Source organism: Lissotriton vulgaris, chromosome 4_1 (genome assembly GCF_964263255.1).
Source record: "Lissotriton vulgaris chromosome 4_1, aLisVul1.2, whole genome shotgun sequence".
NCBI lineage: Eukaryota > Metazoa > Chordata > Amphibia > Caudata > Salamandridae > Lissotriton > Lissotriton vulgaris.
Window position 1 is genome coordinate 2,075,582,463 of NC_141691.1, and position 14,897 is coordinate 2,075,597,359.

Sequence of the window (14,897 nt, forward strand, 5' to 3'; positions counted from 1 at the left end):
GCTGAAGATATTGCACAGGGTGTATGTCACTGGCCCCAGACTTATACATATGGGACTGTCTACGGATGGCATGTGCCGGCGGGGGTGTGGTATGCTTGGGACCTTCCTACACATCATATGGGAATGTCCTGGTGTGGCCCGGTATTGGACACGTGTGCACGATGTGATGAAAGAAGTGACTGGTGTGGCCCTGCCGGCAGAAGCCCGGAGATGCCTCCTCAACATTTGGGGCCCGACTGATTATAGCGTTGCGCAGACCCGTTGGGTCACCTTGGGCAACATGGTGGCCAAAAGAGACATCGCCCAGAAATGGGGTGCGCCTGCTCCTCCCTCGCTCAGCCTATGGGAAACCAATATGGACTGGTGCATGCTGCGTGAGAAGACGGTGTATGTGGCCAGGGGCAAACCTAAAATGTGGAGGTCTGTGTGGGGTGCCTGGAACTCTCATAGAGGTGACATTTGCGACCCCCCCGTGGAACTTGATTCCGAGGTCCAGCTTTCCCCGTAATGCCCCCTACCTGTGGTTCCAGATTGCTTATCCTGCTGTGCTACTTCCCACGTGACTCGCCGTTGTCATTCTCAGTGTGCTGCCTTGGGTGTGCAGCCCCCGACCTCCTCCCGCTACACAAGTCCGCTGTATCTGTATTGTCCTCAGCCTACCCTCTCTCTCTTCCTTTTTCTTTCGTGCTTACCGCACACCTCTTTCTCTTGGCCTTTTTAGGCCTTCCTACCTCACGGTTTATTTATTTCTGAGTTTGATGTTATTTAAAATTAAACCTGATTGCTCCTGCTTATGGTATTGTACACGACCTTTCCTGCTGCCTCAATGCTGCCTGGCCTCCGGGATGTATGGCTGAATAGCGGTGTACTTTTTTCTACAAATAAAGGTTTTCCAAAAAAAAAGATTCACTAGTTGTGTCAAATGCTAGGAAGAGAGCAAACTCGCAAACTTCAGGTGAGGCACCCCCACCTGACAAGGAATCCAAGGTCATAGATGCCTCAGGCAAAAGAATAGCTGCACAAGCTACCAACATATGGGGTATAGCTAATACACAAGCCCTCCTTTCACGATATGATAGGGCTCATTATGATCAGTTAGAAAAACTGCTAGAACATCTACCTGACCAATATAAAACACAGGCAACTGATCTTATAGAAGAAGGCAAGCTTATTTCTAATGCCTCAATCAAGTGCGCACTAGATGTAGCAGATACTGCATCTAGAGCTGTAAATACTAGTGTCGTACTTAAAAGACATGCGTGGCTACGCATTTCAGGGTTTAAACATGAAGTGCAAACTACCATTTTAAATCAACCCTTTAATCAAAACCAATTGTTCGGTCCAGAAGTAGACTCATCACTTGAAAAAATGAAGAAGGGTACAAACACCGCCAAATCTATGGGAGCTTCACAGGCCACACAAACTAGAGGTTCCTTTCGTCGCTCCTTCTATAGAGGGGGGCTCCAAACAAACTGGTGCAGACAATACAACTTCTCCAGTATTACATCTTTCATAGATTCACATGCTTGTATCTTCCCCGTCGTCATGGTGGGAGTCTCACGGTAACAGAATGACCAAAGCAGTATCATAGAGAAGAAAAACTGCGTAGAAAAGCCCATAGGGACTGAAGTATTTGGTAACCAGACCTCCTCATTGTTTGGTCCATAAGTTAGCCAATCAGCATTGCTGCCCTGCCCTCACACTCCCCAGCAGAAGCTTCCTGCCTCAGATTTCCAACCGCCTTCGTGTGAGGAAGGAGTCTGTAGTATTGAAGTTGGATGGACAATAGGTTAGTTTGTAGATCAAGTTTATTCAGCTTAGGAGAAGCACAGCGACAGGCAGCAGGCAAAGCTATCAACTGCCAGAAGGCAACATTCTGCTATAAAGCCATAGAACATAAGAACACAAGGGTTCTAGCTACAGGTGCCAGGAAGGCACAAAACAGTGAATACTACATTATCCTCTTTTCAGTAAAACAAAAGAAGAAGCGTTCGTACTAGGAGAAGGAGGGGAGAAAAGAAAAGAAAAGAACAGAAGAAGAAAAAGAAAAGAGGAGAGAAGTAGCCAGAAAATTAGAACGAGAATAGGAGAAAGAAGAAAGCACAACTGGAAGTGAAGGAGAAAACAGAAGCAACAGGTTATCTGAACCTGGCAGGAACCTTACACACTCTATGACTCCTGCGAGGTCCAGGAACAGAAGCATCAACAACATTTCTGCCATTACCATTAATAGCAACAGTACCAAAACGTTTGTCACTTGAAACAGAGCTGGGATTGGGCTGAGAAACACCAGTGTAAGCATCATCACTACTAATTTTAACAATTTTGCAGATGTTCCACCAATCCTTATTATTCACACGTACAGCATTTCCACAGACCTTGTCAACTACAACTGGTTGAGAGAATTTGCTCCTACCTTTGGTGACATGAACAGGATTTTTAATTCGAACCACATCACCAACACAGATGTCATGGGCAACAGATCTCTTCCTTTCATCAAAATATGTTTTCTGCTTCTTCTGAGCTTCAGAAACATTGTCTCTGACAAAAACATCAACTCCATCCATAACATTCATTTTTACCCACTTGGACATCCAACCCGGACAAATTTTGGTGGAGGGTTTTCTACCCCTCAGGAGCTCAAAAGGGGAGACCCCAGTAGAAGAATGAGCTGTTGTACGATAAAACCATAACATGGAACGCACAGCATTCTCAACCACATACTTGCTAGCAATGGCCCACTGGATGCAGTTGTTGAGAACACGGTTCATCCTCTCAACGAGGCCATTGGCCTGGGGGTGGTAAAGGGAACTTTTCTTATGTGTCACACCACCTTGTTTGAGGAAGGATTCAAACTCACAACTGACAAATTGGACACCATTGTCAGTCATGACAACAGAAGGAAACCCCTCTCTCAAGAAGATGTCTTTCAAAAAAGAAATTACACTAGCAGAGGAGGCTTCACTGACGAAGCGAATTTCCGGCCATTTGGAGTAGTAATCAATGGCAACAATGGCAAAACGGGAACAAGAAGGTAAAAGGTAAAAAGGACCGACCAGATCAACCCCAATCTTTTCCCACGCCCTTTCCGGAAGTTGAACGGGCTCCATAGGGGGAGACCTAACCTTATGACTTTTATCTGAGGACTTACAAATTACACAGTTGTCAACCAGAGAATCAACGCACACGTCCATCTGTGGCCACCAGAACACATCTCTCAACCTACGTTTGGTGAAAGTCTTCCCTAAATGCCCTTCATGTGCACCATCCACCAGACGCTTCCGCAAGCTCTCAGGAGGAATAAGCCTCCCACACCGCATGAGAATGCCATCTTCAACAGTGAGCTCGTCGGCAACCTTGACAAAAGTTTGGAAAAGCCCAGTAACATTCTTCTCTTTGGGCCAACCAGACTTCAGATAGTCGACAACCTGTAGGAGAACCGCATCCTTCAATAACTCTTTTTTCCACTCACCCTCACTGATTGCACACATGCCTTCAAGATCCAGACCCGCAACAAAACAATCCTCAAGGTCTTCATCTTTTTCAACCTCGGAGTCATTATCGGTTAAAGGAAAACGAGAAAAATAGTCGGCTCTGACATTCTTTGAGCCTGGCAGATAAACAACCTTAAAATCATACTGAAGAAGCTTAGTGGACAGCCTCGCAATTCTAGGGGTGTGCTCCTTAATTTTTTCCCCGGACAAAATAGAAACTAGGGGACTGTGATCGGTACGAATAGTGAAATGACTACCCCAGAGATAAGGATTGAACTTCCTGACCGCCCACCAACAGGCCAAAAGCTCTTTCTCAATAACAGAGAAGTTAACTTCTGCTCCACGCAGTACCCTTGAGGCATATGCGATGGTGTTGTCAACTTGTCCATTCCTCTGAGTAAGAACAGCCCCAAGTCCAAACCCACTCGCATCAACAGTCACGACACACTCCTTGTTGGGATCAAAGGGTTTGAGAATACTCTCCCCAACAAGCTGAGATTTGATCCACTTGAAAATTTCTTGGCAATTTTCATCCCAAACGAAAGGCACACTTTTCTTTAACATGTTGGTCAAAGGTTGAACCTTTGACGCGTAGTCTTTGATGAATCTAGAGTAAAATTCACTGAGACCAATGAAAGATTTTAGTCCAGACTTGTCGGCAGGTGGAGGAGCATCAACAATGGCTTTCACTAAACCAGGACGTGGTTCCACACCTGCATGAGAAACAACATGACCCAAAAATTCCATCTTTTCTTTTAAGAAAACACATTTCTCTTTCTTTAAAACAATACCCTTTTCTTGCATGATTTCCAGGACCTGATTTAAGGAAAAGTCATGATCCGCCTTGTTCTCGCCAAAAATCAAAACATCATCCTGGAAGACAATCACTCCAGGAGTGTCCCTAAACATCTGACTCATCAACCTTTGGAAAACTGCGGCCGCTGACGCAAGGCCAAACGGCATCCTACAGTACTGAAAACTGCCAAAGGGGGAGACAAATGCAGTCAGGTGTCTAGAAGATTGACTCAACACCACCTGGTGGTAAGCGGAGGCCAAGTCCAGCTTAGTGTACCACCTTGCCCCCCTGGTAAGGGACAACAAATCTGTTATTTTTGGTAAGGGGTGTGAATCAATCCAGATGTTCTTATTGAGACTGCGCAAATCCACACAGACTCACAAATCCCCATTCCTTTTTCTGGCGACAACAAGAGGAGACAACCACAAGGACGACTCAATGGGTTCTATGACTCCTTTTCTGCATAGACCCATCAACTCCTTTTCTAAATCATCCCTCACGCTGAAAGGAACACTCCTCACCTTATGTTTTACGGGGATGGCACCATCCTTTACTCTAATTTCGTGGTTGAAACCCTTGATGATGCCAAGGCCATTCCCGAAGACTCTTGGGAATCTGGAAATTAAACTCTCAATATTGTCACCTGAAACAATAACAGCTAAACTCTCTACATTATCACAAGATTCCTCAATACTGATCTGTTCTTTGTACCCTGGTCTAAGGATCATCTTGAACAAACCCTGGTGGAACCAACCCAAAATGTTTAAGCCCTTCAATGAAACGTACACTTTACCAAAGATCCTCCTTCCCCTGAACTGAATAATGTCTTCAAAAAACCCCAGGAGAGCAATTCTACGCCCTTCATAAGAAACAGGGGTCCTGTCAGGAGGTAGGAGGTTCCTTTCAGGCCAAGTTACATCAAACAATTTTTGTGTAATCATAGTTACTCTAGCTCCAGAGTCCACTAATAGGGTAATTATCTTGTCACCCACACCAAACTCTTCGAGAGGATCAACACAGTCAGATGGATCCCCAATAATGACCCCATCGTCTCGTACTACTACAACCATGTCTCTGAGGTCATCTTGGATGCCATTCATAGAGTCGGAGTCATCATCGGTATTTCCATAGGACTCTGAGACATTCCCAATAGTGTTGACGGTACTCAGACTCTGAGACTTGTTGCTGAAGGTAGAATTTCCCTGTTTAGAGATTTGGCAAATTTTTGCGAAGTGCCCAAACTTCCCACAGTTCCGACAAGTAGAGTTCCTGGCAGGGCAAAACTTGTTGTTTTTATTATGGGAAGGATTTCCACATCTGTAACAAATGTCATTTCTTGAAAAAGCATTTCTCTCAAAACGTTGAGAACCAGGAGTGTTGTTTCTATCAAAACGTTGACTGCCAACCACTTTACTGTCTTTGTTCTCCTTGGTTCTAACTATCGAAACTCCCTCATCGCATTTCTTTTCAAGTTCCTTTACTTCTTTTTTTGACAGCTCTATACTCTTGGCCATACGAATAGTCTCTTCAAGTGTGGGATTGCCCAAAGTTAGAAGCTTCTGCTGAATAGACTTATCGGAGCACTTACAAACATATTGATCCCTAATTAATTGCTCTCGAAAACCTTCAAATTCACATTCAGCACTTAGTTGTCTTAGGCAAGAAACGTACGTCTCAACATCCTCCCCAGATAATTGTTCTCTTTTGAAAAATTTGTGTCTTATAACAACAAGACTTGGCTTGACATCGAACCGTAACTCAAGCCTTAATCTAGTCTCTGTGTATTCGTCTACATCTTCTTCAGCGTTGTTCCTTACTAAGGGAGGTAAATGCTTGAAGATTTCTCTTCCCTCGAAACCCAAGGAATGCAGTAGAAGACACTTCTTCCTTTCTGCGCGATATCTGGACGCAACTATAGCCCCCAAATAAGTCTCAAAGGCATCAAACCATTTTCTCCAGATTATGGGAGGATTGCCTGGGGTCTCGAGAAAAGGAGGAGGAGGAGAAACAGATTGCATACTGGAAAAGATTGGAAAATTCCCTCTTTAAGGACTCTGTCGCTGTGCAAAAGTAGTTCAGTATGCAAAAAAAATGGATTTTCCTTGAGAAAGGACCATGTGATAATTTTTCCACCACTAGATGGCACCTTCGTGTAGATTTGGAAGACAACGAACACCTTCCCTTTGGAAAAATAATGACTGTGCACTGTTGATCAATGACACTTTTCCTTATGCTATGTTCAGCAATGTCAGTGTAAAAGATACTTTTCTTTATGTTCAAGTGTTATTGTTCCCAATGGAAGTGGTGCCAGCAAGTGAATGACGCAGACCGCCTTCAGAGGCTACAGGATGGCAAAGCGCGAACAGGCTCAGAGACGCGTTGTCAGGGAGACGCGTCTGGTTCACGTCAGGCGATTGTTATTGATTGCCATGGAGACGCCGCTTACGGAGACTTCAGAATGGTAAAGCGCGAACGGACGCGGAGACGCGTTGTCAGGGAGACGCGTCAGGTTCACGTCAGACGATTGTCCTGGATTGCCATGGAGACGCGTCAGACTTCCTCGCGCTGATATGACGTGGCGCGCTCGCGCTGGAAATGACGCTGCAGCTTCCTCACTAGACAATCTCGCGCTGACACCAATGACGTCGCGCACTTGTGAATTAAGCCGATTAAGCCGATTAATGCGCCTAAAGTTAATTAAATTCGCGCAGAAGGAAAGCGGACCACTTATCTCGCTGATGATCTTCACCAGGGAGTCGAACAGCTGCTCTTCAAGTACACTCGATCCACAGTGTACACACCACAGGAATACGAGGAGAAACGAGGTAAGGCAGGTTCTTTTACCTTCTCCTAAGCAGCATCGTCGCCAACAAATTTGTAGTATTGAAGTTGGATGGACAATAGGTTAGTTTGTAGATCAAGTTTATTCAGCTTAGGAGAAGCACAGCGACAGGCAGCAGGCAAAGCTATCAACTGCCAGAAGGCAACATTCTACTACAAAGCCATAGAACATAAGAACACAAGGGTTCTAACTACAGGTGCCAGGAAGGCACAAAACAGTGAATACTACAGAGTCTTTCTGAGCTCTGCTCAGTTTGCTGTTCCTGAGTGAACTATTGACCTTTTTACTTCTACTGTCTTTTCTTCTGGATTAAGGTATTGTGTGTACCTATTTTCTTCATAATGGCTGAAAGCTCTAAAAAGAGGCTTTTCAGGCCTTGCAGATCCTGTGGAAAGGCCAGGCTTTTCTCTGAAGATCCTCACAAGGACTTCCTATATTGTCTTCATCCTAAGCATGTGGCCAAGGATTGTAAATATTGTAGAACCTTCTCTGCTAAAACTCTGAGAGACAGAGAGGCTCGTTTGCTGTTGTGGCTTCCAAAGAAGAAGGCGCATCAGACTCAGATTCTGGGGAGGAATCTTCTAACCTAACACCTAAAAAGAGAAAGGCCTCTCATTCTGAGGAAAAAGTGGAGCCTAAAAAGATTAAACCAAGGGAGAAAGCAGCGTACACAATTGCCCACAGAACAGTTGGTGATATTAGATCATTTTATTGTCAGGTGTATATATATTTGTAAAAAAGAGATTCATTACTTCAGTAAATATATCGACATATATAATTCATATAATGTCAGCCCAGAACAAAAAAGGACAGTAAAAACATTTTATGTACATAATTCACTCATACAATCTAACATCTACACATTCATAAAACAGCACATCCACCAGGGTACAGCAAACTACACACACATTCTCAGCAACCAGACAAAAGAAAGCGCTGACGCGCGTTTCGGAAAAATGCCACAGTGGGGAATTCCTTCATCAGGGCGCCAGTCATTCAAGTATGTAAGGCTGGGAAAATCCTCCAAATATCAAAGGGGTGAGATGTAACTCAATTACAAAGTTTCTGGGCAAACACCAACATATCCCAACGTATCTGTGGGCAAAAAAAGAATGAATCAAACAAAAATCCAAAATGCTGTAAAGGGAGGGGAATTATTTAAAAGGGGAAATGGATATGGTCTATACATGGAGTAAAACAAAAACATAATAAAGTCTTACTACACCCAGTTCACATACATCCGAAAAGACAACTATCTAATTGGGAGCAAGGAATATCTTATACTATGTAGGGGTAACTTGCAAATGATGGGATAGGCCAAAGCCCGTTTCAGTTATCCCAAGGGGGGGGGGGGGAAGAGAGAACGGGAGGGGGGTGTGGGGGGGGAAAGAAAGGGGGAGTGGAGGGGAGAAAGAAAGATGGGAAGGGGAGGGATGGGTGTGGGGAGGTTTTTTCTTTTGATAGGCCTGATATTTCAGTGTCGAAATCGGCAAGACTAAAGGTATACATACCGGAGGGACGAAAATAATCAGCCATGTAAACCCTTCAGAGCAGATAACAGCAGGTTCCACATTAGATGGCGACAGACATAGAGATCTCTCTGAAATGAATATAGGGAAAAGGAGAGATATAAGTGACTATAAAATGCAAGAATGCTCTGAAATTTCTGAAATAGCGACAACCATATCGAAGGGTCACAATAAAGGCGAAACAACTCGGTGGAAAGGCTATAGAAAATTCATCTCTCAAAGGAAGGTACCCACTCACTAATCTATACACATACAAAAATCTATACACTTTAATGTTAAGTTATAGCCGAACAACAGTAGCCAGCCGGCAGAAAATGCTCACCTGAGTGTTTGGGGGAGCGATGTTAGAAGTGACAGATGAAAGCGTAGCCATCCTGATATCTATGGCCAACCAAACCGCATTTTTACAAGAGATATTCTAAAATAAAGGAGGACAAGGAATATAGAATCGCCTATATTTAAAAGTATATGCAAAAGGGACGAGCTAAGCAGGAGCCAAATCACAAGCCAAGCGGAATTACAAAAAACTTATGGCTCTTGTTTAAATGGTGGCCGTCGACCAGAGAATAGTTCCTACGCACATGTCTCCAATATGTTATATTAACAACAGCTACAAACGTATAGCTAAAGGCCGGAGGAACATTTAATAACGTTTACCTTCGGATGAATCCAGAGATGCAAAGAGTGTCGGAGTGCCGATAAACACTACACCCACAGGACCCAGCCGGATGGGAGAGGAAGTTGCGCTTCAAGGATAGTCCTGCACAAATATGAAACGAACAATATAACCCACCGGCCAAGGGGATGAAAGTAGTTAAAATAAGGGCTTGTCCACAAATAAGAAACTTACTTTCCGGATAAGTCGAAGATCTCGGGATGTGGGCAAAACGGGTCACCATCCAAACCGAAAAGGGAAAAGTACGTTTGAGCTCAGACGCGCATAAATAACGCGGAGGCGGTATAATGTGTCGCACCTGAGTAAGATAAGATTAGACACACCCAGCGCTAGAGCGGTAACCTCTATCGAGTCAAAAGTGGAGATAGGGAAAATGAAGCCGCTATTATAGTATATAGCTCGGCGATAGACTTCGAATGTAGGAAGTGGCCATCGAAAGCGGGCTAGAAGGAAAATAATTTTTTAAAATAACAAACCAAGTCGGAAATTTCCAGTAAGTGATAAAGAAGAACGCTGCACTTTAAAGATATACCAGAAAAACGATTCTATAAATAGGGGTGATAAAAAGAGAAAAATAAAGGAAGATAAAAAAGAGGCAGTGAAATTCTGACTAAAAAGTTCAATATAACGCCATAAGAAACAGCACTAGGCGAATATATATACTCATCAACAAACGCTAATCATAAGACACTCAAAAGGTGTTGGCAAAAAAGAATATACTTAATGAATCGCATTTTCCCATGGAATAAATTCATTTAGTCCTGAGACAGCCGTCTTAAGAACGTCTACCGGCCTGTCGACCCTGGAACCTGCTCCTGCTAAACCCGGAGTCTCCAGTGGTCAGTAACCTCAAAAACGCCCGAGGACCTGACTGCCTTGTGACTGACTACCTGGGTCTCCCACAAGCAGTTGTACTGCTCAAAGCAAGTAACAAGCCCTGGCATCATCCCGGAACCGTGAACCCTGCACACTCTGCACCCGCCGAGCCTGGCCGATGCTGGAGTGAATCAAGACCCTGAGGGCGTCCCCCTGGCGATTCTGACCTGGAATCCAGTGTCCAAGGACCCTCCTCGACGACCCCGACGACGCCTGCAGCCTCAAGACAAAGGACCCCTCCGACCGCGACCAGCAGGTGGTAAGGTTTCCCGACCTCCAAAGACACCCCTGCACCCGGCGCCCCCTGTGCCCAACTCCTGAGTGTCTACCTATCCTCCAAGATCCCAACTTACCCCTCGAAGTGTTGGTCGCTCCAGAAAATCCTCCGTCCTTGAGCCTGCAGCCTTTATTCCCTTTTCAAGTTCCTCATTGAATAACATTGAGCGCCCGACGGCTCAAAAGCACCCTGCACCCAGCTGCCCAAGTGCCTCTGGCAGTGCAACCTTTGTCCTATTCTACTTCCCTATTTGCCCTTAGCAAGTGACCAGCAGCCAAGCTCCCACAGCCGCGTTGCCTGATAGCCAGTAGCCACCAACCCTAGGCTCCCTGCCTCTCATTGGATAACATTGGGCCTAACTACCTCTGCACCCGGCTGCCCCTGTGCCGCTGACGGTGTTCCTAACTGTACCTACCTGACCCTGGGGGATCCCTGAGTCTATGCCCAGAACCTTAACTCTGCCAGTCAAGTACTTACCTAAAAGCTGATGACTCTTCCAAAAGCTAACATTGACTGGTTTCACTTGAAATTTCTTTTAAGTGTGCAGTTTTAAAACTGTTAAATATTCGTCTAAAATCTGCTGAATAACGAATTCCGAAGTACTCACCTGTGATCAGGAGAGTACCTTTTAGTCCAGTACTGAACCGCAAAAGTAATCATAACCGTGTTTACTAGTAACCTAAATTTCTTCCATAGGAAACCATATGACTGCTTTTCTGTGAAAATTCTTCTAAGTGTCTATTTTTGCAAACTACAAATAATCCTTAAAAATTGTACCAACTACTAAAACGTAATTACTTATCTGTCTTAGGTAGAGGCCCCAGTACTGAACCTAGGAGTCCAGTCCTGGGTTACAAAAGTAACGAGAACCTACTTTACCTGTGACTTGAATTTCCTCCCATAGGATAACATTGCTAGTTTTTCACTGAAATGTTCTAAGTGTCAACTTTTTAAATACCTTTATAGTCTTTAAAAATCACTGCAATAACCAAAACGTTTTTACCAAACTGTTTTCAGCTTAGACCCCAGGACTGAATCTAGGATCTAGCCCTGGAGATACAAAAGTAAACTATAAAGTAATCAGCTGCATTTATGTAGAAAAACCCATTGAGTTCAATGTTAAATTGTGTTTAGAATTGTGTTGCCTATTGCAACCACTGTACCCATTGTGCTTACAAAGTTTATTGCCTTTCTGCAAAATAACTACCTGAGATCACTCATTTTGAGAAAAGTATATTTTGATACCTGTTGTTTCTAAAAAAATAAAACAACTATGTCTTTTGGTATAAAAACAATTGACCTGGAGTTCAGTTCTTGAGTGTGTGAAACCTTTTGCTGAATGAGTGTGTACAACAAATGCTTACACTGTCCTCTGGTACTGCCTTACTGCTCGACCAAGCTACCACTTCAGAGAGTAAGGCCAGACCTGACTTTAACCTCTGTTATACCTCTGGGGATTGTGGACTCTACCTGTACCTTACTTTGGTCCTGTATATATAGAGCCACTTTCTCACAACCATCCCTAGTCCATTTAACCCACAGGCAGACCAAGTGGGTCGCCCAGTCAATGCCCACACAATATTTGTTATTTCACCCCTTGTTTCCTCTTACTGTGTTAATAACGAGCTTGTTTTATTGGTTCCTCCAGTGCAGTGTGTGATGTATTGAGATACTTTGTTTCCCTCTGTATATCTCATTACACTTACTCTTGTTTATGAATTCTGCTTGCTCAAAATATTTGGTGCAGTTAGGATGGATATATCGTGCTCACTCTTTGCTCTGTTCCCAGGTCCACGTTGAGCAGGAGCTCCTGCTGTATGAAGCATTCTCCCACGACTCCCAGCTCGGGCAGGGGAATCTGAAGGTCCGATTCAAGAAGGTAAGGCTTTACATCCCCACCCCCTCCCTCCCCAGCAGCAGTCCTTTTGAGGCGATTAGGAAGGCCGACTGCTTGCAGTCCCTCTAAATGTCACCAGTAAGGAGTTGCTCATGGTGGCCCATGTGATTAGGTTTCGCCTGGCGTCCACTGCACAGCAGTGTTTCGCAGGCGAAATCTTTTGTTTAGCAGTACGGGGCTTTGTCCCGCCTCTCTCTTCCATTGGCTAGCTTCGTAAATGGAGGCTAGCCATTGGAAGAGATGTGTGTCAATTACTCTTTTCCCCGACTTGATGCGATCCGTGGGCGTTTCTGTCTCTTTTTTTAAGTCCCGCCCCCCACACCCTCCCTCTCGCCGAGGTCCCAGTCTATTCCTCCTGCAATGTACCTTTTGCTACGTCTTGTTTGTTTTTTAGGGCTCGCCCCTTTTCTATTTCGCAGAAATAGAAAAAATGGGTGAGTCTTAATGTCGCTGAACCAGTACTTTTCTCCTCTCAGGCGGATTTCCAACAGTTCACGATAAAGGACAATCACATGACTGAACAAGCACGGGCATTTCCCCACAGGCTTCCCCCTGCCAGCAGCATTTGCCACATCAAAGGCTTCAGCTGCCCCACCCCCCGCCGTGACTTATTCACGGCCGCAGGCCTTGCCTCGCTTCTACAAACATGGATTTCCACAGCAACAGCTTCAGCGTTTCTTTCTTTGCTCTGGTGCTTACAGCCACTTTTGAAAAGGAAGTCACGCTGCAAATTTCTCCTGTAATGTACCGATTGCTACCTCATGTATTTTGGTTGCTCACTATTGTCACTTTTGATCCATGTAACTTAACGTTTGCTTTTGTAACTTGTTCATTTGTAATTGTTTAATCTTGTATCATTACTGGTCCTGTTGTGAAGCGATCTGACACCTTCGGGTAAAGTCCGCGCTATATAAAATCGCATAAATAAATAAAAAGACATCAAAGGTTACTGCTCCCCGTCTGCCCCCCCCCTCCCCACCCCAGCAATGCCGACAGCTTGTTTCTTATTCTATTCTGACTTCATCCGCTACTGTTTCGAGATGAACACTGCATACATATAGCCACCGGCTTGGTTACTCGCATGTTTGGAAAAAAAGTTTTGTTTCAAATCGGGAGCTCTCTATGGTCCTTCCTTCATGTTTTTGACACTCTATCGGCGATTTAGAGTTTAACACTGGTCCTCTTTCTTTGACTACCGTTTCACCCTCTCGGTTTGCTCTTTGAAGTCCGTCCTTTTGCTCTCTCACTCTGTAATTCGCTTATATATAAACGTGATTCTTCACGTCATCGTGAAAAGCCAATAGTTCATTAGAGCATTTCCATCAAAGCTGGGCCACAGCTGCAGTTCTTGTATTGACACACTCGGCACAAACTTTCTGTCACGAACATTGGCATTGCTGGGGCTCTAATCGTCGCAAACAGTCGCCCATGACTCCCTCTTTAAACATTGCAATGTGTATGTTGAACTTGCAGAGTGAGTCAGTCAGGAGTTATCTAACAGCTGCAGCTAGCACACTTTTCATCTTTTTTCCATCTGGATCAGGCTGCTTCATTTATGAAGTGCAACAGCATCCTAGTTGAGGGAATACTTGCACAAGTAGACAGAAATTGCCTCAGACCAGTATGTCCTCCATAAATGTCAAATGTATACTCTGCCATTAGCTGGAACGACCCAACCGTTCCCCCTTCCACCATGATCTCCCCACACACAAACATCTTCATTACAAATGATTCAAGGCACTCTTGCATTTTGAAGACCAAACATGGATTTCCACAGCAACAGCTTCAGCGTTTCTTTCTTTGCTCTGGTGCTTACAGCCCTTTTTGAAATGGAAGTCACGCTGCAAATTAAGTCAACTAAATGTTTTCCTTTAGGATATCCCTAACAGACTTTATTTTCAAAACTGCCACAAAGAGGATAGTAAATTATTTCAAATAGAAGGATATGTAACTCATTAAGAAGATTACTAGAACCAGGCCTTCTGACCAGACGTGAATACTGTACAATTTCCAGAATGCTTTTACATTTACATATTACATTTGTAGGGTCGTGCTTAACTACTCCTTTGGAACATTGGGTTATTCTTGTCGCAGCTCCTGGTAAGGAATATTTCACATAGCATGGTGTTGAAATACACTATACTTGTTTCCTAAGTGTCTGCGATGCGGAAAACCGTGGTTTTTTTTGGGACAGGATGGTTTTTTTTGGGCAGAATGCAACCACAGCATCACTCAGTGCAACCACAGCATCACTCGGCGCAACCACAACATCACTCGGCGCAACCACAGCATCACTCGGCGCAACCACAGCATCACTCAGCGCAACCTCAGCATCACTCAGCGCAACTACAGCATCACTCAGCGCAACCACAGCATCACTCAGCGCAGCTACAGCATCACTCAGCGCAGCCACAGCATCACTCAGCGCAGCCATAGCATCACTCAGCGCAGCCACACCATCACTGAGAGCAACCACAGCATCACTCAGCACCACCACAGCATCACTTGTT

General features: G+C 44.5%; 1 protein-coding gene across 2 annotated transcripts in view; it reads left to right on the forward strand.

The window, feature by feature from the left end:
- Positions 1-14,897, forward strand: part of CPSF1 (cleavage and polyadenylation specific factor 1) — a 324,374-nt gene that overhangs the window by 134,525 nt on the left and 174,952 nt on the right. For both annotated transcript variants that reach the window (XM_086966520.1, XM_086966519.1), the window contains exon 24: positions 12,280-12,369. In XM_086966520.1, the coding sequence (XP_086822646.1) occupies positions 12,280-12,369 (90 nt within the window). The remainder of the gene's footprint in view (positions 1-12,279; positions 12,370-14,897) is intronic.